Source organism: Agelaius tricolor, unplaced genomic scaffold, assembly GCF_023055355.1.
Source record: "Agelaius tricolor isolate 1412-34295 unplaced genomic scaffold, bAgeTri1.0.p SCAF_4, whole genome shotgun sequence".
In the NCBI taxonomy this organism is placed as follows: Eukaryota; Metazoa; Chordata; class Aves; order Passeriformes; family Icteridae; genus Agelaius; species Agelaius tricolor.
In genome coordinates this window covers 46,201,434-46,228,454 of record NW_027269264.1, presented here as the reverse complement: position 1 = coordinate 46,228,454, position 27,021 = coordinate 46,201,434, and the positions used below count along the sequence as shown (strand labels likewise).

The window sequence follows — 27,021 nt, the reverse complement described above, 5'->3', positions numbered from 1 at the left end:
AACCTCCTTTTTAAAAAGTACTTACACAAAATATTTTGATTTTGTTTTTTTCAGTTTCTCCCTAGTTACCTCAATATATATACAATAGAGCACATGTAATTCATACCTATGGAGGTCAGCCAACTTGGCCAAGACTCTAGCAGCATTACTAAAATTTCTGTTTTTTTCAAAGTATCTCCAGAGTAAATCCATATAGCGGACTTTGTTTTGGTCAATCTTGGTCATCCGCACCAGGTAGGGCTCCAAAAAGGGGGCAGTAACCTGAAGACATCAGAAAGATAACAGTTATACTCTTGCTCTTCCCTGCCTTTTAAGCATTATTACCTCTCCCAGTTCACTGTGTATAGACAAGCTCACCTGTAACAGCTTGTCTGCCAAGTCAGCTTGTATCAACCAATTGTAAAGTGCAATACTGAAGAGCTCATCTGTTGAACGCTGAGCCAGCTTTAGCATTTGTTCAAACTAAGGGGAAAAAAGATCAGAACTGCTATTAAAGAAGTGGTTACATTACTTTAAGTCTTGAATAACCATGTGACGATACTTAGGTTCACATTATTTGCATGTCATAATTTCCATGGGTGCTCTAGATATTGAGGCCAATTCATGACAAACCTTCACTTCATTAAACTACTCCACAATTTCATTAAAATAATAAATTCTAGATCCCTTCAAATCACACTGTTCTCTGGAGTGCAGTCATGACTTTTTTGTGAGTTTCTTACATGATGTCCAGCTTCTTCATTGCTTAACATATTGGGATCAGATGACAGCATTGGAGGACCTGGCTTTTTGGGTACACTGGGAGACTGAGGAGCAGCTTTACTTTGATTCACTAACTCTTGAAGGGTGTCAGTGATACACTTGTAGCTGTTCAATCTGTAAACAGAGCAAAAGAAAATAAAAGCCTCATAATTTTCATTGCAACTGTCTATAAAATAATTCTTTCAAGTGTGTTATTGTATGCCTTTGTAGACAGTTACTAAGATTTAAAGAATATTGTCAGCTTCTTGTCAGCTGGATCTCACAATCTAGTTTGTTCTTGTTCATCTTTTTAAGAAGTATTTCTGTAGTGTTCTGATCACAATGTTTTCTGCATCTGTTACCCCGTTTCAGATTAAGTTGCTGCCATATTAATCATAATCAAGGAGAGCATGATGGGCAAAAATATTTGTATTGTGTCCCTTATCATAAAATGCTTATTTATTATGCCCCTGCATTCCTTGCTTAAAAGAGCTAATTTCCCAGTCACTTGAAATAAAGCATACCATATAATCATCATAAATTATCTTGAAAACTTGCCTTTCTTGAAAAGCTTGGAGTCCAACAACATCTTCTTCTGGTTCTCCATTTTTATAGAAATGAAGGCCAAGACCTTGGGGATCTTTCTTTTCAGCTGCTGTAAGAGAGAGCTCTACCACTCCCTCATAGAAACGCACTAGGAAAATCAGAACAAGTATCACTGTTCATTATTGTATTACATTCACAACAAAATGGTAAGTGACATCAAACATTTCTCAAGCAAATGCTACACTACTCACTCTGGTCCATATAATTTGAAATCTACACTTGTTCCCACCTGTGGCATTTATATGTAAATTTGAAGTTAAGATACTAAGTTGCATAGAATGTCCTGCACAACACATAATACTGTGCAGATGCCCATTTCTTAGCTGTTACATAATTTAAATGTATATGTAACTGATATAGTGCACTAATTAGGATTCAGAACCATCTTTCAAACAGTGTATTTTGTATAAAAGGTACCTGCTTACATAGAATCTAGTGGAATATTTCAGCCACATACATGAAACAAATGGACACTGCAATATGAAGTAAATATATGGGACTATTTTAATATAGAAATGGATTTCTCGGTTGGCTTGTTAAATCTAGCAAGGTTTTAAAAAAAGAAAAGGCTGGCACATTTTAATTTTAAGATTTATTAAGCAATTGTTTATCGTAAAAAACTACAAAACTGAGTAAAAAGTTAGAAAAAAAAAAAAAAAAAACCAAACAGAAAAGATGGCATGAAAGCACACCATGAAATTATTCAGCATGATCAGTGACTGGCTCTTACCCTGCCTGTACTGTGCACAAACATTAGCAAGGTCTACTTGATTGCTGATCTTCTGGTACTCTTTCAGTGACTCCCTCAGCATCTTCTCTTTTTCCGTTTTGCTTTGAGCTTGTCGAGATCGCTGAAGAAGTTCATTTGCCTAAAAACAAATACAAAATGGAAATTATTAACATGAGCACATCATGAACAGATCATGGATACTGTCAATGAGCTATTATTCTAATTTCAAAGCTGAAACAGAAGAAAAGACCATCCTCTCAAATGCACTCTCTGGTCAGTAAGTTTCCAGCAGAAAGGCTACAATACATTAGAAGAGCTGAAGACTTAACCAACTGGTTTCCTGTTCTCTCCTCACCAGTTACTTGTTTCACATTTATTTAAAAAGCTTCAAAGACTTAAGTTCTTAAACACAATTGTATGTCACTAATTCCAGTAAACTGTGGAATGGACAAAAACCAAGATACTATGCTGAGAAAGACTGGAATAAGACAACATTTTATCAACATAAAGAAGACAGAGTTAAGATTAGAGATCAGATTAGAGTTAAGAGACTATGAAAATAACTGTAAATGCACCAAATAATTTTTGTGTAATGTTCAGCATTAATCAGTTAAAGACAAAAATATGCCCACAACTTAACTTCATCTTCTTCTGCTTCTGAAACTACTTGAGCATAATAATGACTTACAAGCTGCCCAATGTATCTCATTTGTGTATGTTCTCAAGTTGTGTTTGGGTGCTGTAAAAATCTAAAAGTGCACTTACCTTTGAACACACAGCATCATCAGTGCTATAAAGAAGAGGGCAGATATCTTGCAAATGGGCAATGATTCCATCCACAGCTGCATTATCTCTGATGTAACAGTTTATAAGAGAGGCAATGAGTGCTCCAGTCAACTCTCTATCTCTAATCACCAAGTCTTTAAAAGCAGTAACCTTTAGCTGTTCTTGAAGTTCCTGAAGATGAGACAGAATTTTATTAGTTTACCAAATCTTTTACTTGACCCTGTTTAGAAATGTCTGAATGTTCCAGTATCAAAATTAACTGTTTAATTAATTTTAAAAAATTAATTAATTTAAAAAAAGAATTAAAGATACAAAACTCCAATGACTACAATGTACAGCAGAGAAACACATTATTTAAAATACACATTTTATAGCAAAATAAAAATAATAAAGCAAGGGCTACTACTAAAGGCCTTGCTGGATGCAAGGACAGTGAAAACTCCTCTTAACAGACTTTCTCTACCATCTTCACTATATGTCCCTCAGTTTCAGATCTCTGACAGTAAGAATGGAATTAACAGTTCCTTTTACTTCACAGGGCACTTTCAGAATGCATACCCTATGAGACTATCAAAGTTTTTAATATTCAGAAGAATAAAAATGACAGATTCAATAAAAGCAGAAGTTTGGAAAGTTCGAGGTCTGAACTCATTTTGCTTTTCAAGATTAAATTACACTGAAGGTTTCTAATTTTTAGAAGTTTATTATGAATATTTATGCACATAGTTGCCAGTAGGGTCTAGGTAGTGTCTATATAGTGTCAACAGATGATACTAACAGCATGATAATACAGCTACAGCTACTGAAGACAAAGGAAAACGTTTTATTCGTTAAACAGTTAGTTAGCCACTTGTCCAACACAAATAAAAGTTGCACAAAGCTCCCCAGTGCAACACTGTGAAGAGCAACAGCTTCTGTGCCTCTGTAAGGCTTTAAAATAATTCTTTTTGAGAACAAAAAATACAACTTCTCAAATAACCCAATCAAATTTTAGGACAAAATGCCCAGTATTCAAATTAATAGCTTTTTTCAATGGTTGGCTATGAATTCAACATCAGCAAAGGGTGCACAGCAATAGCACCCTTTGTTCTACAAGTTTCCTTCTTTACAAACCAGGAGCCTGAAAGAACTGGGATCATTTAGCTTGGAGGCTTAGAGGGCAATATGTGGGATCTTAGTAATATTTTTATAATATTTTTACCACTGAGAAAAACCTGACTCTGCATTCCTTACAATTTGAGAAAGTGTAAGGAATGCAGAGTCAGGTTTTTCTCAGTGGTAACCAATAACAGGACACTGCACAATGGTAAAAAATTGAAGTGAAGGAAATTACACCTGAATAGAAATCTTTCTTGCTCTAAAGGTGGTTCAACACTGGAACAGGTTGCTCAGAGACACTGTGGAGTTCTCACCTTTATAGATATAAAAATCCTTACTGGACACAGTCCTGTAAACTGCCCCTGCTTTGAGAATCAATTAGATTATTACCCCCACTGCAAAGGGGACAGGTGATCTCCAGTGGTTCCTCCCAACCTCAGCTGTTCTGTGCTACATTCAGGTACCCTACTTACACAGAAGAGCAAGGACTCTATTACCCTACTGCTTTCCATCTTTCACCAAGACTAAGGCAAAGAGTGAATTCCACTTGGCTGGAATATGCTGGTCTATTCTTTTCAGAACATTTTGCCGAATGTGCTTAAGGTAAAAAACCAGTAATTTATAAATGAGACTCAGTATTAATTATCAATAAAAGTAGAACAATTTATTGTTAGTGACTCTTCCAATTGCATAAAATTGAGTAATTGTGTCAATACATGTCAATCTCTTAAACACTCGTGACCATGTATAAAAAAATTTGTGTGCGGCTTAAAATTCATATGTTTCTCAATTAATTTAAGTAACAGTCTCTTGGGAATACTTAAGTAGCAAAAGAAATTCAGCTGATTAGTACAAACAAATTAAAATTGTATTATCCAGATCTTACCTTCTGAAGCTCACCTACAGCAACACTGAATTGGTGCTCACATAGCAACTTCCATAAAGCCAGTGCCTGGCAGGTCTTGCGAACAAGCTGCTGGATGCCTTGAAGTGAAGTCTTCTCAGTTAGCTGTGCCTCAGCTGAAAAACAAGAGACTGTCAGCAAGAGCTGTTCCACATGTTTCAAAACAGCATGTAAGTTTTTGAAGTTTTTCGGTAACCATATCCTTAACTGTCTATCTTTTTTCCTCTTCCATTGTTGATTAATGCTGCCTAGCTCTCTTGGGAGATAAATGCCATGTTAACACTGCCCCAAAACAAATAACCCTCTATTAACATTTATTTAAACTATGCAACAAAGGAATCGTACTCTCTGAAAAACAAGTATGGTTTCCTGTGCACTAGATTTACACATCAGTCTTAAATTTTTACTTTTGCTTCAAATATAGGTATAAATGTATTTCTGCTGAACATAAAAGAAATCAAATTAAACCCATACATATTCCCTTTTGTTTGATTACCTGTATTTACTTGTAAAGAAAACACTTACAATTACAACTGTGGTCAATACTGTCTACACTATCTTTAAAGCAACAACTACTCCAAAAACTACAACATTTAAATCTGGTAAGATGTATTATACAAACTGAAAGGACAATGTTTTCATACTTACAACATAGGCAGAACATAATTGCTACAATTTATGTTTACTTTTGAGTGTTTACACTTCACAAATGAGGTTAAAAATAATTACATTGTGTCATTCGGCAATCTAAAAGCATTGATGAACTCGGTAAAGAATTAAAATAAAATTATTAAAGGTCTACCAAATCCTACATAGTAACTTACAGAAAATGTTTACATTTACACTATTAAAAGCCCAGGATTACACACACGTGGACCACTAACATTCTCAATTCCATATATGCAGTAACAACATTTCTCAACTTGCCTGCAAATGCTGGGTAAAAGCTGCACTATAAGAAGACAAGAATTCAAATGGGCTGTGTAACACACCTCATATTTCTAAACAAAGTTTTGTAGACATTTCAATGACTGTACCTTTGGAAACTTGCACTACAGTACTTTTTTAAGATGACATCATGCTCACTTGTCTCATAAAATAACAGCTTAGTAAATGCTATCTTGTAAATATAAATGGTTGTGCAGCTACTAAGTACTGTAGTGAGGAGATTAAACAAACTTATCCATAATGGAGAACATTAGGAAGGAAAAAAGGAGACAGGTAAGTGTGCAAAACAATGGCATGATATTTAACATAAAATTTGTGTGTAAAAAAGGCCTTTTTATTCAGATGATTTAACAAGAAAAGTGAGAAAAGCAACATCCAAATGCACCATTCCTTGATACCTCCTGTTCAAAAACAATTACATACCATGATATTTCCTTTGGAGTTCTTGCTGGACTTGCTGAGAACTTCCACCATCAGGCCGCATAAAACCCAGAAGTCTCTGCTGTAGATTGGCTGGTGTGCTGAAACTGCAATTTAAAAAAAAAACCAAAAAAACCACTAATATGATTACAAATACCAAATCCCTTAAAAATGAATGTAACCAACTCATTTTTAGCATCTGAATGTTGCAGCAGGAAAATATACAAACACTTCAACTCAGCAAAACACCTATGGTAGTTTTTCAAAAGCTGGACATTAAATACCACATGTAAATTTACCAAAATTAATAATACCTTGGGTTTCCAAGTGCTCCTACTGTAGCAAACTGTGAATTTCTATCCAAAAATTCTTGTAAACCTTTTAGTTCTTGCAGTACACATTCCAGCATACGGGATGGAACACTGCTTTCTATCTACAAAAGAAAGCAAACTTCTTTACAGAAAGCTGGATTTTCAAACTTCTTTTCCAAAAAAATTCAGTTTTAAGCTAACATCACTGAAAAGATAAATAAGAGGGTACAACAAATAAATTGTGTGCTAGTAACAGATCACTGGAACACAACATAATTATATCACATTCATTGAGGCAGCATACATGTGAAGAGGCAGGAGTCCTCTGCAGATACACAGTATTCAAGATGCTACTTTCTTTGCCCCCAATAACTAAATCAGCTATGCTTTACTACTTCCAACTCTAAGCTAGAACTCTAAGGATTGAGCCCTGGATTCTATTAACAGCCACTGCCAGAAAAGATTTTATTTTCATCATGGACAAAAAATGAAACAGCAAGATGTTAGTTCAAAAAAATTTCATGATTTGCCTATGTCCTTCCACAACTGCAGTGACTATCCCAAATCACTAAAGCATTTTGTTTTTAGGGTTTGTCTGGAGGGAGCATGCACAAACCCTAAGTGGGTATCAAGGAAGTGACATCAGTAAACGTGGAGAAAACCAGTCATTGCTAATTAAGAGCAGAGATTAAATTAGTTTGGTTTCTTAGAAAGTATTATTTAAAATCAGAGCTTTAAAGGACAACTAATTATCATTTAAGAGCTCAGCACTTAAGAAAACAGTGACATGGCAAACGATTGGTTTTGTACCAAACAGTTTATAACTAAGAATGGAAGTTTAAAAAAGGACTTAAATATTAAAAGAAACTTTAAAGAACACAGAATAATCTTTTACATACTGCAACAATTTCTCGATTGCCACTTTTGAAAACTCTCTCCACAACTATACTGCCATCCCAAATATTTCTGCAAAACAAACAAAAAAACCAAGTTATTTAACCAAGCATTTTTGTTAGTCTTCTATGTATAATTTCTTGAAAAAGAAATGGCAAAACTTTGAAGCTAAAAGTGTAAAAAAGGATTAATTTTGGATGAAAACTAAATATTCTAAAAACTAGCCATTGTATAGTAATCAATAGTGTAGATAAAAATAATTAGCAAAATTCCAGATCTAAAAACTTTAATTCAATTACATTTGATGCTTTCAAATACTATAGATGAATATAATTTCCTGGAAATACAGTGTAAACAAACAAGTCTCATAACAAAAATTTATTTCCCAGTCAGCATGGAGACAAATCACCAACATATGCAGAACTCTCTTCTTGCTTGGGTTGTTTAGGGCTCAGCTTCCAAGGTAAGAGAATCTTTAGTCATGCTTCATTGCTCTGACTTCTGATTCTGACTAAACATAGAAATTACTTAAATATAGGACTTTGATCTTTTAAGTCCCTCTGCATTTCTGTTTCATCCTTCAGAAGGAATCTAAAACTCACAACTCATAGATTTGAAAAATAAACCTGGAGACTTCAGAGTTCTGTTAATGCACTTGATTGCAGGCTCAGTATCTAAGCAACTTTCCTGCTCTAGGCATTCACTGAAAATACTATTATTAAAAGAGATGCAAAACCAACATTTTATATAGACAGGTATTACATAAATACAACATTAAAATGTACTAATTTCCAATTTAAAGGCTATTAATACAGAATGCACCACCTACATGCACCTATTAGTGCAAAGAAGAACTATGGAACGAACTGAATGATAGAATCTCTTTCTACAAAGACCTCACCCTATAATCCGGGCAAAGTATATGCAGATGCCATTGTGTCTTCCAGAAAATACTATCTCGGGACCCATCATTCCGCTAATGGATGTACTAGGGTGAGACATGGAATTTCCAGGAGGAAAAATGGGAGTTGACATAGCAGGAGGTTGTATACCTAGGGTGAAAATAGGTAAATATTACTCATTTCAATGCCAATGAAAAGGCCTTAAAAACTTAAAATTAATAAATAAAAATAGAGAAGAAGGTGTTACCTTGCCCAGATGTCAAAATGCTAGGATTAGAATATGGACTATCAACAGTCAAAGGGGTACCTAAGAAGGGAAAAGAAATAAAGGTAAGGTTGTGAAACAGAATCCAAAACTGCCCCCTCCTAAATATACGCCGTGAAGTATCTGTGCAAAAGCAGCAAAGTTGTTAAATAAAATACTTTCAATGTTTTGTTTATAGTAAAGTATCAAGTTGCACTCACTTCTCATCAACCAACACTCCACAAGTCAAATAAAGGGATACACTTCCTTCAAGAGCAGTTGAAGCAACATATTCTTCCTAGCGTTCATGTGTTAATTTATTGCACACCATCTGTTGTCTGCACTGCATATAATATTGCCCACATATTTTTTTGCTGTTCCTCACCTTCTGAATGCTGAACACTGGTAACATTACTTTTCGTTTTTATGTGGGACAGATGTACAAACACTACAGCAACACTGCTAACTCAAAACACTAAGTCTGAGACTGTCTACAGCCTCAAGTTCAGCCATGAATACTTCATCTCTTCCTGTAAATTAAGTCTGGATAGCTAACTTAAAACCTCAAAATGTCAGGAGCATGTGTGGTCATCTACAAAAATGTCCACATACCATTAGTAAACAAGGTGATGTATCACAGAAAAGGTAAAAAAAACTGGCACTCTGAAAATTTGGCTTTTACCAAAGGATACAATTTTGCCTAATTTGCTACAGTTCTCTCAACTTGGCAACACACAACAGCACAGAGGATAACACAGTGCCAATACATTCTCAGAGCACCTTGCCATGTGCGCTACAGCTAAGCACAAAATTGCAGAAAAGCAGCATGCAAATGCATGACTAGACTTTCAACAGTGGGAAAAAGATGGAAATGGCACCTGGCCTTTTAATGCTAACATTATTGTTATGTTAGTTTCACATGCAAAATTATGAGGTGGTTGAATGAATTTCTGTCAGCAGTGTCTGACCCACCACATGGGACATCCACAACACCAGAATCTTAATTTCACATGACAGTTCTCTACCCTTTGAGCAAACCGAGAAAGTAGTAGGAGAAGAATGGTGCCATCTTCCACCTGGACCTGTTACTGAAGCAAAATGGAAACATCCGCTTTGATACTAGGTTTGAAAGAGGCATTTATGACTGAACGACAAAAATAAACAAACATTTAGACTTGGGAAAAACACATTTAGTCCTAAAATGAGTCTGCTTGTTGACTATAGAGCTTCCTGCCATTTCACTCTTAGTCTGCTCCTAGCACCTGTTCTTCCCATAGCTACTGTTCCCTCGGACTCAGATTTAATTTTACATTCTTATGCCTTGCCTCAGCTCTCGCCCACACTGTTACTGTTCCACAACAAAAGGGTTGGAAAGGAATGCCACCAATTCATTAAAGTAGTCATTCCTCTTTAGAGTTTTAATAGTAGTTAAGAATTCTGAAAAACAGGGTCAACTGTTTTTCCTAACTGTTTTTCATCCTAGTTCACCACACTTTTCTCCAATACTTAGGAATTTGGATACTTGTCAAAATATGGTAATGAAACGGAATTTCCTTGAATTCCGGGCAAACAAGTTTATTTCCCAAGTCTGTCGTGTAAAACTGAATGCCATATGTCAGATGAAGGAAGAGGATTTAACACACTAATGAGTTCTAGATAAAAAAAGTAACTAATTTAATTCAGTATTTCAATCACAATTTCAAAATCATCATCATTAATTTCTAATCTGAAATTGAGTAATGCATATTAAGGGACAGCAATTGTAGAAATTTAAGCCGATCTGAAAGTACAAAAAGGCCTTCACTCCAAGAAGCACCAAGTTTTGAGGAGAAAAAATAAGCATTTTTCTCCTCTTTAGGTAGCACTGAACACTGAAGCAGAAACCAAATGCTTAAGACAGAGCTTTTAAAGAGAGAAATCACTCCAAATGACTAACTCATTTCTTGATCAAAGTTCTTCTTCCTTCTCATAAGCAGTATCTGTAGAGACATGGTAATGATAATTTAGGAAGATACTGTTATATCTACACAGCAACCAGCTAAGCTTCATGAAATCTGAAATTCATTATTGATAAGTTGTTCTTGAGCTGGTGAAATGACTCTGGAAGTAACAAATGTATACCCTCTTCACAGTGTTTTAACAGAGTATATGACATATGGACACATCCTTTGAGATAAGGACCCCCTCACTAAATCAAAAAATCACTCAAGAGAAATGGAAAAAGCTCTTGTCATTAACTAGCTAGTAAGTGAAAAACATAGTTTATTTCACACAAAAAGAACACAAGTACTTGTGAGAAGACAAAACAACATGTTCAAGGAAAAAAACCTGTCCAAAATTATGAAATGCTTGCTACATACCTGCAGAAACAGGAGAACCCAAAATAGGTCCAACGTTGCTGGGAGGAGGAAGAGCTGATGGAAATCTCATTTGTGCTTCTCCACCATATCTAAAGTTTGCAAAACCAAAAATTCTCAACGTGTCTACACAACCCATTCAATTTTCATGCCTTTGAGAATTAACAGCAATTCTGGGGTTCTTTTAAAAGGGGAAATAAAAATCCCAGAACAGTTTTTAAGATAAATTTACAAATTCCTAAGTCAGACTTATGCTTTAGCATCTTTCAAAGTTTGTTTCTACAGGGAAGTGGAAAGAAGGGCACAGTAGAGATGACCCATGGTTGTCTTTCTATCATCCACAAGTAATTTCTATTAATCTCTATCCTGTAGTGTTACATGAACACTTTGCTATGTCTTCCCTTGCTAACTCCAGAGTTACAATCCACATTTTGTCTCAGATTTTGTGATTGAATTTAATGAAGAACAACAATTCGCAACCTACTGAAAACAGCTCACTGACTTTTACACCTACACAAGTTTTGGCAAGGAACTATTAAATCTTTGGGGACACAACACTCCAAGCTGCACATTTTATCATCACTCTGAACAGCTGTATCTTACCAAGAACTCTTTTCTCTCCCTGTAGGACAGCCAAGAAACCTACAATGCAAGGTCACAAGAACCTCATGAGGTTCAACAAGACCAAGTGCAAGGTGCTGCACCTGGGTCACGGCACTGTCCTACAGAGCAGGCTGGGAAAAAAAAACTCATCGAGGGCAGTCCTATGGAGAAACTTAGAACTTAGGGGTTCTCATGGATGAAGAGCTGGACATAAACCAACAGTCTGCCCAAAAAGCCAACACTATTCTGGGCTGCATCAACAGAGGAGTGGTCAGGTCATTCTCCTCTTCCTCCTGTCCTTGTGACACCCCACATGCACAACCTCACAGCATCCAGTTCTGGGGTCCTCACTTCAATAAAGACTTTGGACCCTCTGGAGCAGGTCCACATGAGGCCATGAAGACCATGAGGGTGCAGGAGCAGCTCTGCTGTGAAGACAGATTGAGAGCTGGGGTTGTTCAGATGGGAGAGAAGACTCTGGGGAGACCTTATAGCACCTTCCACAACTTAAAGGGTGTCTTATAAAAATCAAGAGAGAACAAGTTTTTACAAGAGCAGACAGTGATAGGACAAGAGAGAATGGTTTTAAACTAAAAGATCAAAGAGATTCAGGTTGGTACTAGGAAAAATTTCTTTACTGTGAGGTAGGTGATGCACCAAAAGACGCTGGCCAAAGACAGTGAGGATATACCCTTCATTAAAGTATTCAAGACCAGGATAGATGGGGCCTTAAGCAACATTATCTAGTGGGTAGTACACCTGCCCAAGGCAGAAAGGTTTTTGAAACAAAGTGATCTTTAAGGTCCCTTCCAATCCAAACAATTTTGTGGTTCTCTGTATAGACCAACTTCTTTAAGGCAGCTAATGAAAATACACATATTTGCACCATACCAAGGATATGCAGCACCTGAGATACATGGGTTAGAATTTAATCCTCCAGAATGGAAGCTCGTAATTCATCACTCAAATTGTACTGGAAAAAACATTCCAAACTAAACAGCAACAACCACAGCCAAAGTAACCAACCAATCAAAACAAAAGAGCCATGAAACCTAAAACCATCACCACATCACCAAAACCATCAACACTTATAACCAAAAGTCACCAGGCCCTGAACTGGCAGCAGGTTAAAAAGCCTGTATGTGTGTTTAGTGACCATTGTGATCCTGAGCATAACATTCAGAATGATGGACAGAATTAAAACTTACCGGAAGAATGCTCGAGTAGCCCAGGCAGATACTTCTCTATCACATGCAGCATTAGAACAGGCCAAAATAAGGCAAGTGGCACAGGCCTGATCCTCCTAGAGCATATTACAATGTTAGTGTGGTGTCTTATATCAAGTTGATAAGAAATGTATAGAAGTTACATTCCTCAATAACTAAAATGGTAAATACTTTCTGCATTATTTTATTTAGAAGTCAGGGAAATCAGCTCTTCTGAATTACAAACAAAAAGTCAATCCTAGCAAGTTATTCCACTGTATTAGGTAAGATTTTGCTATACAGTTTTTGCAAACTCAGTGCTACTACTGGTAGGGAACAATGCCTGACATTTAAATATGACTAAGATTCATGCAATTTCTACAAACACAAAAACATAAATTACAATTGTGTTTGAAGAAAAAACATTTGTAAAAATCAGTGTTTGCATATTCTAATAAGCTGTTACAATAGCAGTTATGTCCTTTCCAAGCACAAGAGAATAGATTACAATGAACACTCACTACAGATACTACACAATACTTGTCATATTAAAATTGTAATCCACAATAACCATGCTTCTGCTTGTTTCTTGTTTATCTTAAGCTGCTAATAAAAAAGAATACCCAAATCAACTACACACATTTCTACTGGCCTTCAAAACAGAAAATTCCCTTGTAGTGGTAGGAATTCAACTTTTTTAGGAACTCTTCCTCTCCTGCTCTCAGATGAACTTCTTTCTAAAGTAAGAAGTGCACTACACTTCTACATAAAAGACATAGGAATTTCAGGGAAAGTGAATTACACATTTGCTTTTAGATACCATAACATGAGAATTTATTTCTCTATCTGATATAGCTTTATGTAGACAAAAGAAAAATTTACCAAGCACTTTAATTAAACATTGACCAGAAGGCTGCAGCAACAATGAAAAGGTGACAAGACTTTAATTTTTCATAACACATGAAAAGCTCTTACCTGATGCAACTTGAAAAATCTCTCAATCTCCTCTCCATCTCCACCTGTATTGCTGACAAGCAGATGCCGCAGCTGATCAACAGGTCTGAGTTTATGGAACATAACACTTCCCTAAAAGTACGGCAAAGCAAGTTAGGCTAAAGTTGTCTTTACTCTGTTTCATCACAACACAGCCATCACCATGACATTTATCTTTGGCATTCTGAGTCTTCCTCCACTGCAGCACTGGATAAAAACGACCTGGTGTCCAAAGCCCAGTTTCCAAGCACTAGTGAATCAAGGAAAGGCAGGCAAGTACTGCAATGGTTACAAACTCTCCATGAACTGAGTTAATTTTGCTATTTTTAGCCTAACACAATGCACAGAATTACATTCTGCATATGCAAGTATATGCAGAAAAGAAAGGCTTTGTATACCTTGCAAATCCTGAAAACTGCTCGAAAGAAAAAATGCTTGAAGAATTCAAGGCATGGATTCAGACTTCACATTAATCACCTTCCCTGCATTCAAACTAACTCCTGGAAAGGGCCAAACTAATGCCATTAACAAAACAGTTGCTATTAAACAAATGCAGCTTGCAGGTCTAGAGTTTGCAAGACATTAATATTTGAACACTATTTTAAATAGCCTATTGGTCAAGATATTGAGTGCCAAAAATATTGCTAAATATAATCAGAAAAATAGGCAAGCTCACTTTCCTTTTTTTTTTCTTTCTTTTCTTTCTTATTGTTTCCTAAAACCCTCTCAAAAAACCTTTTCTGGGACTTTTTCTATGACAAATAGGAAATTACTAATTCAAATCTCAATTGCCAACAATATTTACTTAAACTATTTTTCTGAGCAGACAGTGACTGTTTCAATTTCACATAATCAAGAGCATAACCAAGGCTAAAGGAACTTCCCAGATTTGTATCTGCAAGGATTTCTGGAGAGCAACAAAAACTATTAATACACTGTATAAAAGAAGTTGATCTAAAACCTTTGAGTAAATTTAAAATATGTACAGATGATTCCAGCAATCTTCTTCCTGATTCGTTTTCATGTTCAAAATATAATTATGTACAGGGTCCAATTTCATACTTAATTCCTCTAGTAACCTATGTCAAGAAAAGTAATACTCACTTGGGCTGAAAGCAGAACAAACTTCTTAGGTGGCAGCATGTGTTGCTGCACAACAACAGGTGAATCAGTTATGGGAATAATGTCTTTATTTAGCGGTGTTACAATCTTCTGAACTTTAAATTCATCAATAGCAGAAAGAGCCCAGGAATGTCCATCAACACGGGTCGTCATCTGAAAAACAGATACATATTATCCACAGTTTGGTAGCAGAAATGTGTTTTGCACATCCGTGGTAATGTTTTACTATTTACCATTCAAAATTACACAGAAGAGAATCTGCTCCCCACACAGAAGAACCCAACAAAAGTAAGTTCTTGTACTGTCTAACAAAGTTACCACCAAATTTACAGCTATATATACACTGCTGCTTTTAGGAGAAAGGGAATGATATATTGCTTCTTTTGGGGGACCGGGATATTGTTTCACATTTAAACGTAAAACAACTTGCAAAGTGAGGCTGCTACAATATAAACAGCAACCATCTGCTAACCACATCAGAACTAAGCACCGTAGGCATCATGAATTTAAAAGATTTATTTAAAAAATAAAAAAAAGCTGCAACTGAATTAAAAAGGTTTGCAAGACCTTTGCAGCTGGCAGCAATACTTCAAATATAACTTAGGAAGAGACATATACTAGTGAAGACATTCCAGAAAATGATGTATGCTAACCAGAAAGAATTGCTGCTCAAGAACAGGCTGCAGTTTTGTTTGGGAAACCTAGCTGTTGCTGTCAGATGCCTTGGGAAAAAAGAGGTTGGCTCTTGGGATATTCACGTCTAAGTTTTTGCGGGAAGGGATATAAAACAACTATAAAATTCCTCTGTAAGTTATTTAACAGCAGATTAATCAAAACCTGACTTTGAAGCTTTCAACTTACATAGTCCCTTCATTCACTCCAACTCTGATATTTCTTCAGTAACACTATTTTTGTTACATGTCACTCCTCTACCTCAGCAGAAGACTTGAAATGTCTTTCAGAGATGAAATATATGTTTTCTCTGAACTGACACATAAGGCAACTAACCCCCTCCAAACTTCTCATACAAACCCACTTACATAACAATCAGGAAAATTAAAGTCAGAAACCATCCCACCATGGAATAATGAAGACGTTAATCATTTGTGGATTTTAAAGAAGATATGGAATGTACGTTTAAATAAGGAATCACAAAGTTTCTAGCATCTACATTTCAAATCTTTATCAAATTTTATACTGATCAACACCATTATGGACTGAGGGCCACGTTTTTCTGTGCTTGTGCACAATATGCAGCATTACTAAAAGTATTCTCAAATATATTAATTAGAAATCAAGTCTTAGAAGTTAAGACAATTGCTTTTGACATAAAGGTTGCATCAAGCTAGAAAACTACGCTTGAAGTAGGAATCCCTACTAAAAGAGGCTCATTCAGCTTTGTAGAGTTTCCAAACTTCTCATGAAATTTTCTGTCACCTACTTATTTCTTGCAGACAGTATGATTCAGGCATCTGTTATTAGGAAAGAAAACCTAATACCTAGATCTCATCAAAATCATAAAGAAGTCTGCTTTATACCTGGGTTTCCATCATTGGCTTTTGAAAAGGGAAAGAATCATGATTGACACACCACAGGATGTCATTATCTTCATTTTCTGAAGCTGCCATCAGCAGGACCCCTAGCAAGAACAGCAATAGTAAGTCCATATTAGAAACAGTCATCATGCATTAAATGCAAGCCCATTAGGTCATTCCTAAGATAGCAAAACTCAATCTTTAAGTCATTATCATACAATCTGAACAGCAACTAATATCTCCTGGATTTGTATGTCATATGGTACTTCAAAAGGTCACTTTTAACACCATTTGCCATCTAAAAGGTAAAATAGATGTTTATAGGGATCAAAGTAATAGTGACTGTCTCACACAAAAAATAATCTCATTTGAGCCATGTGCCACTGCCTACCTTTGCTATAAAGAGCTCTGTGAACCTTTGCAGGCTTCTCTACATTTGAAGAAGCTGAAAATCCAGGTGGCAAACGGACATGGACCAAGGTTAACATGGAAGGACGAGCTGTTGGATGCTTAAATTGTGATGTACTAAAATATAGTCGGACACCTGAACAAAAGATAAGAAAGGTCACAAACTGTGCAGATACCATTTATCAGTTTAAGTAGAGTGGAATTAGCATTGTTTTTTTACCTGCATGTGTGATTGCTAGTAGTTGACAGTCTATGGATTCAGAATTTTCAATCACTGCTATTTGAATAATAGGCTTAAATACAGAGCGATCAATTGTTCTGAAAAATAAAACAAAAAAACCCAATACACTTTCAATCCAAAGAAACATGCAGATTTTTCCTAATTGTATTGTGAAACTATGGGTTTTAAAGGAAGCCTCATACATTTTAACTGTCATGAACATACCTGGCTATGCTCCCTGCAGCAGAAACAATAGCATTTTGTGAAAGAGAAGTAACTCTGGTCATTCCTTGACCATCTTGCCCCAAATCATAAACCTGCAATTCAATAACACGGCTTAGTGATTTATGAATTAATTAATAAATTCAGCCTCACTAAACAAGAAGTAACTCAAGCTGTATTTTTATTTCGTACTTATGCTTATATATAATTGAGGCTACTCTTTCCTCAGAAAAGAAGTTTTTCAAATCTTCAGCAAGCACATTGCTACAAAAAGATAAAAACGTGTAAGGGTCTGACCTAGCTACAGAATGCCTGTATTCTGAGAATTCTCAGGCATTGAAGTAAACTTACAGAGGTACCTGTACATTATTACACACATTAATAACAGACCAAAGAGTCATAAGAAGTCACATACTTGCAGGACTCCTTTTTCTGAGCGGGTGTACAAGATATTTCGAGAGTTGTCAATGGCAATTTGAACTACAGGATCTGGAGGAAGATGAAAAAAAGGGAGAACCAGCAAATCAACACTGGACTTGGGAAAGCAAGTTTAGGACAGAATGACTATAAAATAGTGAATTTTATGTTCACAAAAACTGCACTTTCATACAGGACTGCTGCTGTAAGTGATTTAAAACAGCAATCAACTAACACAACTGCTAGTAAACCAACAACAAAAAAAAATCCCAGAGAAAAAAACTGTAATTTCAAAATCATTTCGCACTAAACAATGAAAGAAGGTAAGATTAGTCACTTATACATTTTCCATATTCATGGTAGTACCACTAAGCACCTATTAATTTTGTGCTACATATCACTCACTTTAGTTAGAAATGTCAAAGAAATGTCAATTTTTTCAGGCTTTGCTATGTACATCCTGAAGTAAACACACACTCTATCTTGATTTTACAGAATCACTAGGTTGGAAGAGACTTCAAGATCACAGAGTCCAACCCATGCCCTAACACCTCAAGTAAACCATGGCACTGAGTGCTACATCCACTCTCTTTTTTTAAACACATCTAGGGGCAGTGACTCCACCACCTTCCTGGGCAGACCATTCCAGTACTTTATCACTCTTTCCATAAAAAACTTTTTCCTAATATCCAACCTTTGGTGCAGCTTAAGACTGTGTCCTTTGGTTCTGTCAGTGCTGCCTGGAGAAAGAGACCAACCCCACCTGAGCACAGCCACCTTTCAGGGAGTTGTAGATGGTGATAAGGTCACCCCTGAGTCTCCTTTTCTCCAGGCTGAACACCCCCAGCTCCCTCAGTCGTTCCTCACAGGGTTTGTGTTCCAAGCCCCTCACCAGCCTTGTTGCCCTCCTCTGGACACGCTCAAGAGTCTCAAGGTCCTTCCCAAACTGAGGGCCCAGACCTGGACACAGAACTCAAGGTGCAGCCTCACCAGTGCCAAATACAGGGGAAGAATGACCTCCCTACTCCTGCTGGCCACACTGTTCCTGACGCAGGCCAGGATGTCCTTAGCCTTCTTGGCCACCAGGGCACACTGCTAGCTCATGTCCAGGCGGTTGTTAACCAGTACCCCCAGGTCCCTTTCACCTGGGCACTGTCCAGCCACATCATCCCCAGCCTATACCATTGCAGGGGGTTACTGTGGCCACAAAGCAGGACTCAGCATTTGGACTTATTAAACTTCATTTTATTGGACTCTGCCCATCCATCCAACCGTTCCAGGTCTCTCTGCAGAGTCCTATACCTTTCAACAGATCAACACACACTCCCAGCTTAGAGTCATCTGCAATTTACTGATGCAAGGCTCAATACTCTCATCTATGTCATCAATAAAAATATTGAACAGGACTGGCACAGACCCCTGAGGGACACCACTGGTGTCTGGCCACCAGCTGGATGCAGCACCATTCACCACGACTCTCTGGGCCTGGCCATCCATCCAGTCTGAACTCAGCACAGAGTGCTCCTACCCAAGCTGTGGGCTGCCAGCTTTTCCAGGAGTGGGAGACAGTGTCAAAGGCCTTGCTGAAGTCCAGGCACACAACATCCACAGCCCTTCCTGCATCCACCAGGCAGTCACCTGGCCATAAAAGGAGACCAGGTTGGTCAAACACAACCTACCCTTCAACCCAGGCTGGCTGGGTCTGATACCCTGGCCATCCTGTAAGAGCTGCATGATCACACTCAATATAAACTGCTCCATCACCTTACCAGCTACTGAGGTCAGGCCAACTGACCTATAATTACCAGGATCCTCCTTCCCACTCTTTTTATGAATAGGCATCACATTGGCCAGCTTCCAGTCATCTAGAACCTTTGTGGAATTCTTCTATAATAATGAACCACTACAAGTATTATTGACAATAACCAAGTACTCTGAGTAAGCAAAATATTCAGACTGACTTCTTGGTAGCATTATTTAAAAGGTTACATTAAATTATCGGCTAAAAACAACTTTGATATCAGTACTTACCATCCTCTGAGAATGTGAACTGTAGCAACGAAGGAATAAGAAAAGACAGTGCACTCTTTGAATGATTAATTTTTCTACAACGCTGGCTAAACCAGCCTGCTTCAGCCTACAATTTAAAACAAATACAGCATTGAAAGAAAAAGCAAAACAAAACCGAACTAGGAGCGATATTAAAAGTCATTCAAAGTAAAGTAAAGATTTAACTGCAAACTTTGATTTAATTGAACAAGTATGTGTTATTCAATGGAAAGAAAACAGAGATCATTAAAATGAAAATTTTGCATTAAAAAACGTGTGCAGATAATGCAATTTGAATTTTTAAAGTTGACCAAAACTGCACTGCTATTCCCCTCATAAACATTTCTTCTTCAAAGAAAATGCATCTACCCTAAGCTGTTGTGCAACCAAGACATGCAACACAATTACAGAAGAAAACAGACCGCAAACTTGACATGTTTTAGAACTATTATTGCTGAGATCCCACAATGGCGAAACAATGAAAAAAGCCTGTGTGTAAAAACAACAGTCACCTGGTATGCTACTTCATATAAGCAGCCATCTTTTCCTGCCAGGAAGATCCTGCCGTTATCAGTGGATGTGATTGCCAGGATGTAGGTGTTGTCAGTAGGGAGCGAATACAGAGGATCTGGTAGCAGCTGCATTCCTCCAGACATGCTGTCATTGAGTGATCCAGCACCTTCAGTAAACAAAAAAGAACATAAATCCTCATTGGTTCTTAAGCTGTTTTAATAAATACTACAGGTCTATGATAAGAAATATTGCAGAAACCAGAAAAAATTACCGAAAATTTCATATTTATGAAAATATTCTCTAACAGCTTTTGTCCAATATGAACTGCAGAGTAATAAATCCATTCTATGCAGATTTCAAAGGAAGGAAACACAATGTTTTTAATTTCTATAGACTGTTCTCTCCTCTAAATCACACCAAGTCCAAAATACAGGTTTCTACTTGTTTTCTCTTTCATATTGACACATTATTAAAAAAAAAGGAGTATGGTTCTCTCACTTTTGCCAAACAATTTTTTCTCTCAGTATATATATTATAAAAACATGCTATCAGGTTCTCAATTTTTGTGGTTGGAATACAAATGCCAACAAAATTAACAAACTCTATTCACAGTTTCTATTCTCTATTCTCTATTCAAGATTCATGTACCTGTCTATTCAAGTTTCTCTATTCTCTATTCAAGATTCATGTACCTATCTTCTCTCCCTCTCCAACATGCTGTTTATTTAACAGGAGCACCCGTTTGAAAAGCTTTTTTTACATTAAATAGGTGAGTAACAAAACTCAATGCTTCTCATGGAGCCCATGATCCACCAAGTGTACACACCATAAAAATTATCTTCCCTGCTTGTAACATGATTTAAACGTTTAAAAATGAGCAAGGCACTTGGCACATGGGGTTTTTTAATGTTTTTGAATGACTACTAATGAAACTGCCATGTGTAAATAGACATGGGAATTAACACACTGGGAACAGGGAAGAAGAGAGTATTACCTGATTGTATATTAGAACAATGAAGCCCTAAAATCACAATATCCACAGGAGTAGCCAGAACAAGTAAGTGTCGTACATGAGGCTGGAAGATACCTAAATAAAAAAAGAAAGTTTTAGTTTGCACCCTGCTTCTCTGATCACAATGATGTAAGTAAATAAATCCATTGGAAAGCCACATCAACTGATAACACTCAACAGTCACATGTTAAGCCTAATGATTTGTGGAATTCTAGAATTAGAAAGGAGTATCAGCCAGCAGCTCAACTTCCACTTCATGAAATACAGGACCTTTACAACAACATTTCTCTTACAAACATGCTTCTTTTAAACTCAACTCATTTGCCAATTCAACTTTGACCTTAATGTTTTCTTAGTAGTAGATACTGAAATAACTGGGAGGGCTAGAAACCAGAATCTCATGGAAATTATCACTTGAATATGTAAATTTATAAACAGTACAAATGTTAAAACATGATGTGGCAAAAAAATGCAAGCTTATCAGTGAAAATACTTGTTAAACTATACATTATTTTGGCTCATAATTCATTTTTAATGTTTCTAAAATCAAAACAAACCCATATAGTCTGTGTGTACATATATATATATACATACAAACCACAGATTTACACATAACATAGAATCATTAAGGCTGGGAAAGACCTCCAGGACCACTGAATCCAACCTTGAAACTGTATACTACACCATGTCAACTAAACCATAAGCATCAAGTGCCACGTCCATGCATTAAATACATATGCATGTTAATATCTATTCATATATAAAACCCAAAACCATATTCTGGCTTTTATATTACCCTACGCTGCATTATTTGTATAAAATACAAATGCATATATACATGAAGACTGAAAAAATACACAGCAGGTTCAGTATTGTCCAATTCTAATCTCTTCATAATATTCCTTACCTGCCTTTGGCTTTACAAGGCCCACTGCAAGAATAGTTTCACTGAGGCCATCAAAATAAGCCAGATCTCCTCTGTCAATAAATACACAAAAAACTGCATGAATTTTGTCATTTAACATCACATAATAACAAAGTAAAAAAAAAACAATGTATATTTAAAAATTATTAATGCCTTTGCAACACTCTGAAGCCATCTTTCACTTCCAGTGAAAGCAGGTCATTTGAGATCCTTGAAGCTCCTACAGTTGATTTTCAAAGCAAATCCAATTGCAGCATTTTGTGGTTTTGGATTTAGTTAATTCATACAGTCTACTCTGAATTACACAATGAAGCATCTGCAATACTGATTAACATCAAGAGAAGGAAATCTCATGAGATTTTTTTTCCCCATGAAAATTATCTGATGCAAAAATTCCCAGCTTCTTCCTCACTATCTACCACTAACACCATGCAGTGCTGTTTTCTTTGAGGAATGTATTTCATACGCTCTGACACAAAGAACTTTGGTTTTTTTCTTAGGAAATGCAACAATATGTACAAAGCAATTCTTACTACGCAAATACCTATTACGTGGGCAAATAAAGACGCAAACATGCAAACTATAAACTGATCAATGCCATTTCAAAATGAAATGAACTTATTTTCAGTTTTATGCATCCATAAAATAAGCAAGGATGCCCTATTACTTACCATTGTAGCAATGACTTGTCACTGCACATGCATCTCAGTACTTACTAAATCTACCTATAAAAGTTAGGCAATTAGAGGGCTTTTTATCTACTTTTTCAGCACAAGCAAAGCCCTTGCATAAGAAGAGCAGTAACTTTAGGATATTAGAGATATCTGACCCAAAGCAAATACATTTTCCTTTCTCTCACCTGTGGATGATTTGGCAGCAATATTACTAACTCTTACAGATCATTATACGCTTACTATTCAAAAGTTTCAGTAATGCCTAAAAGGAATTAAGATCAGTTAAACTGAACAGCACACCTCCATGCTTCCAGTAAACAATCTCCCACTGCTCCAGTTGCTTACTTCTGGTATAATACCAACAGAACAACATCAGGAATGCATTCTCTACATACCCATCCTCATAGTTCCACATAAAGATGTCACTGTCAATGGTCAGCCAAGCTCTGCTTATCTCTGGAAATACTCCCATCATACAATTGCACTGCATATCTGAAGCACTGTTGATGTAAGGATTAAATGCATTTGGGGTAGCAACGGCAAAATCCTCTTCAAAGCATTTAAAAAAAAAAAATATATAGTATTGCACAAACTGTATACTTCTATTCTTCATTTAGAAACCAATTCCACCAACAACTCTACACAAATGCACCTTGTTACCATTTAAAGTGCTATTAAGAGAACCCAAACAGCATTGAAGTTTTTGCTGGGAGTCTGACAAAAAGATTGGGGAAGAAAAATATGGAGGAAAGCTGTTTCTAATATTACTTTTTACACAACATAGGACATTTGATTACATAAGGATACGTCCAAACTGCTCCACGAGCTCTGGTGGAAGTGGGACTCGGCGGACTGAGCTGATTTCTGGAAGATTGGGTATTGACAGCAAACCTGGTCCTTGTAAGGGATAATCCATATCTGACATGCCAGATACAGTAGGGCTACCTACAAGAAAGAACAAAACAAAAAAGCCCAAAATAAAATGCCTTGATGCTGCAGAGACTTTAAACATGTAAGTATCACTACTTACAAGATACACACGGACAGAGGTTTCTGTATGAGCAAAATCACAAACAATAAATCTAAGTCTTAAATGAGATAAGAGCAAAGAGATTTGCAAACAAACTCTTATAACAACTCACCTGGACTCCAGCCTACTCTTTACCCCCTTTTTTCTGTGATACCCTGCAGTGCTTTATTCATTGTACGGCCAGACATTCACATGAACAAGCCAGAAGCATACTCCTTCACCTAAGAAAGGCTGCCTGTACTCGCAGGACCGACTTAAAACACCTATATACGTTCACTGTTTTATGTGCTGTGTATCCACGACGCTGCCAGAGCAGCTGCACTGTGGCCATGCCATCACTGCACAGCAGAACGCAGATGCTCTTTGTTTAAATCCAGCCACCTCTGCATATATACGACTAGAATGCCTCTTCGGAGCCCACTCTGCCAGCCAGTCAGCACTATGAAGAAGGAAATGCTGCCTCCACGTGTTAAGGTGAACAAAACGAATTTTTGGTGGGAGGAAGTACATCTTATACTGCAAGCGTGACATAAAGCTGCAGACAAAAAAGAAAGTCAAGCTTAAGAGAGCTTTCCAGGCTGCGCGCAACTTAGGCATGGTGGTGGGCACATGGCTATCGTAGGAGCATTCTGCACGGGACTTTCCAACAGGAAGAATGGAAAAATTAGAGCCGTTTCCGTCACCTTTTAGAGGGACAGAAGGTACCTGAAGCCCAGCCCTCCTGGCCTCCTCACATCCACAACTCTCCCCCGCGCCCTGAAGCGGACACCGCACGGCCCCACCCCACCCCGCGACCGAGACGCTTCCTCACACCCGGCCCCAGTCCCCGAGCGTGTCCAGCCGGGCCGTGCCGGCCGAGGCCGCCCCGCGGCGGGGCCCGGGGCCACAGAGACCCTGGGCGGGCGCTCCCCACTCACCTGGCGCCGGCACCGCCAGCAGCTCCGACAAGTCCGGGTAGCAGCGGTCGTCCTGGATCTGCCGGTCGATGATGCGGCCGGCGATCTCCAGCGCCTCCTGCGCAGCAGGCGCGGCCGGGCTCGTGGCGGCTGGCATGGCGAAGGAGGCGACAGCGGCGACACACGAGCGGCGGCGACACGGCGATGGCGGGGCCGCGCTCTCGCGCCGCTCCACCGCCCGCCCAATCCCGGCAGGCCTCGCGCGCCAGACCGCTTCCGGCGGCGGGAAACGGGGAGCGGAAGGGAAGGGAAGGGAAGGGAAGGGAAGGGAAGGGAAGGGAAGGGAAGGGAAGGGAAGGGAAGGGCGGCGCCTCGAGGAGGGGAGGTGGTCGCTGCCAGAGAGGATCAGCGGATGAGGCGACCAAGAGGAGACCTCATCAATGTGCTTAAATATTTAAAGAGGGAGGAAGGGGTGCCAGGCTCGGCTCGGTGGTGTTGAGCAAGAGGGGAAGAAACTATGGTCAGAAAAAACTGATGAACAGGAAGTTCCACCTGGAGATGAGGAAGAACTTCTTTATTGTGCAGTGCCCAAGCACTGGAACAGATTGCCCAGGGAGGCTGTGGCGTCTCCCTCACTGGCAATACCCCATTTGTTTGGACACTATCCTGTGCCATGTGCTCTGGGATGGCCTTGCTTAAGCAGGGAGGCTGGACCAGATGACCCACAGTGGTCTCTCCAACCTGACCCATCACAGCTGTGATATGCTCGAACAGGCTGGCTGGGGCTGTGCATCACCGGCCTCCTCAGAGCCACTTGAGGTGCGGTCTGCTCTGCAGCTCCTCAAAGGCACAGGGTGGCCCCAAGAAGAGCAGTGGGAGGCAGCTCCTGTCCCTTAAGGTGGCCCTGGGCAGCTCCCTGCCTGCTCTGCAGGCACAATAGCTCTGGCTGGGCCCCAGTGACAGCCCATCAAAGACAGGGTCTAGGATCACACATATATCACATATATGCTGGATCAATCAAAGGTTGGACCCGTTGGTCTCAGAGATCTTTTCCAACATAAGTTGTTATTTGCTGCCAGCCTGATGGGGTAGTGTGAAATGGCAGTACAGCTCAGATTGATATAGACATGCAGATTTGGAAAGAAAATCCAAGAGAGATGAGCAGCTCCTGGAGAAGGTTCAGCAAAGACAGTAATAGTAGTAGTAGTAGTAGTATACTATTACATTAATTATTCTTATACAAGAAAATTTTTAAAAATCATGTATATAATTTAGATATGTAAGATATATATCAACAATTATATATACACTAATAGGATATAATATTTATTATTTATGAATCTTATAAATAAATATTTGTAATAAAATATTTTATTTATAAAAAATTATAATTTATATATTATTTATAAATACAAATGTTTATATTATTTATTAAAATTTATATTAATAATATGAATGAATAAATAATAGAATGAAATAATGATAATATTATAATATTAGGGATCTGGAACATCTGTTTTACAAGGAAAGCCTGTGAGAACGGGGCCTGTCTCAGTCTGGAGCAGACTGAGAGGGGATTTTATTCATGTATATAAATATCTCAAAAGCAGGTGCCAAGAGGACAGTGCCAGATTATTTTCAGTGATGCCCAGTGATAGGATGAGGTGCCATAAACTAAAACACAAGAAGTTCTAGCTCAACATGAGAATGAACTTCTTTACATTGAGGGTGGCAGAGCATGGGAACAGAATGCCAGGGAGGTTGTGGAGTCTCCCTGTCTGGAGACATTCAAACCCTATCTGAATATGTTCCCATGTAGCCTGCTTCAGGTGACCCTGCCTTGGCAAAGGGCTTGGACTAGAAGACCTCAAAAGGTCCCTCCCAGCCCTAACAATCCTGTGATTCTGTGATTTTGTGTGCATTGATACCAGCCAAAACCACGCTTACATCAGGCTCCTCCAGACTGGAGCCTCTCAAGATCTGAATACAGGCTTCAGTCAAACTTTGCAAATTTTTTTTTTGGTTGATCATCTAACTGTCTGGACAGTAATGATTGTGCAGTTGCATTGTGAACATTGTACATTTGGCTAATCTTTTGTTTTGAGGAAAAGAGAAGACAATCCCAAGGTGGATGGGCTGAACAAAAACCACCAGAACTGAAGTCAGCAAGACTGAGCAGTAACTGGAGGAAAGGTGATTCCAGGAGCTAGTGATCATGTCCCATTAGCCACCTACTCAAAAGAGATGCCAGACTCA

General features: G+C 38.1%; 1 protein-coding gene across 2 annotated transcripts in view; it reads right to left on the bottom strand.

Moving 5' to 3' along the window:
• Positions 1 to 26,203, bottom strand: part of NUP155 (nucleoporin 155) — a 31,609-nt gene extending 5,406 nt beyond the window's left edge. The window contains exons 1-29 of one of the 2 annotated variants that reach the window (XM_071425519.1): positions 24,787 to 26,202; positions 23,647 to 23,784; positions 23,235 to 23,331; positions 22,148 to 22,218; positions 21,223 to 21,315; positions 20,228 to 20,394; positions 19,698 to 19,803; positions 17,665 to 17,738; positions 17,253 to 17,344; positions 17,028 to 17,125; positions 16,791 to 16,943; positions 16,403 to 16,503; positions 14,847 to 15,017; positions 13,725 to 13,835; positions 12,753 to 12,847; positions 10,945 to 11,033; positions 9,610 to 9,672; positions 8,588 to 8,647; positions 8,340 to 8,490; positions 7,444 to 7,510; positions 6,548 to 6,666; positions 6,237 to 6,340; positions 4,848 to 4,981; positions 2,843 to 3,034; positions 2,078 to 2,216; positions 1,300 to 1,435; positions 723 to 876; positions 358 to 462; positions 107 to 261 (exon numbers count right to left, since the gene is read on the bottom strand). In XM_071425519.1, coding sequence (XP_071281620.1) covers positions 107 to 261; positions 358 to 462; positions 723 to 876; positions 1,300 to 1,435; positions 2,078 to 2,216; positions 2,843 to 3,034; positions 4,848 to 4,981; positions 6,237 to 6,340; positions 6,548 to 6,666; positions 7,444 to 7,510; positions 8,340 to 8,490; positions 8,588 to 8,647; positions 9,610 to 9,672; positions 10,945 to 11,033; positions 12,753 to 12,847; positions 13,725 to 13,835; positions 14,847 to 15,017; positions 16,403 to 16,503; positions 16,791 to 16,943; positions 17,028 to 17,125; positions 17,253 to 17,344; positions 17,665 to 17,738; positions 19,698 to 19,803; positions 20,228 to 20,394; positions 21,223 to 21,315; positions 22,148 to 22,218; positions 23,235 to 23,331; positions 23,647 to 23,784; positions 24,787 to 24,922 — 3,371 coding nt within the window. In that variant the 5' untranslated portion in view covers positions 24,923 to 26,202. Of the gene's footprint in view, positions 1 to 106; positions 262 to 357; positions 463 to 722; positions 877 to 1,299; positions 1,436 to 2,077; positions 2,217 to 2,842; positions 3,035 to 4,847; positions 4,982 to 6,236; positions 6,341 to 6,547; positions 6,667 to 7,443; positions 7,511 to 8,339; positions 8,491 to 8,587; positions 8,648 to 9,609; positions 9,673 to 10,944; positions 11,034 to 12,752; positions 12,848 to 13,724; positions 13,836 to 14,846; positions 15,018 to 16,402; positions 16,504 to 16,790; positions 16,944 to 17,027; positions 17,126 to 17,252; positions 17,345 to 17,664; positions 17,739 to 19,697; positions 19,804 to 20,227; positions 20,395 to 21,222; positions 21,316 to 22,147; positions 22,219 to 23,234; positions 23,332 to 23,646; positions 23,785 to 24,786 lie in introns of both variants that reach the window. The other variant, XM_071425520.1, reaches the window with a different exon arrangement.
• Between the last annotated feature and the right edge of the window lie 818 nt (positions 26,204 to 27,021).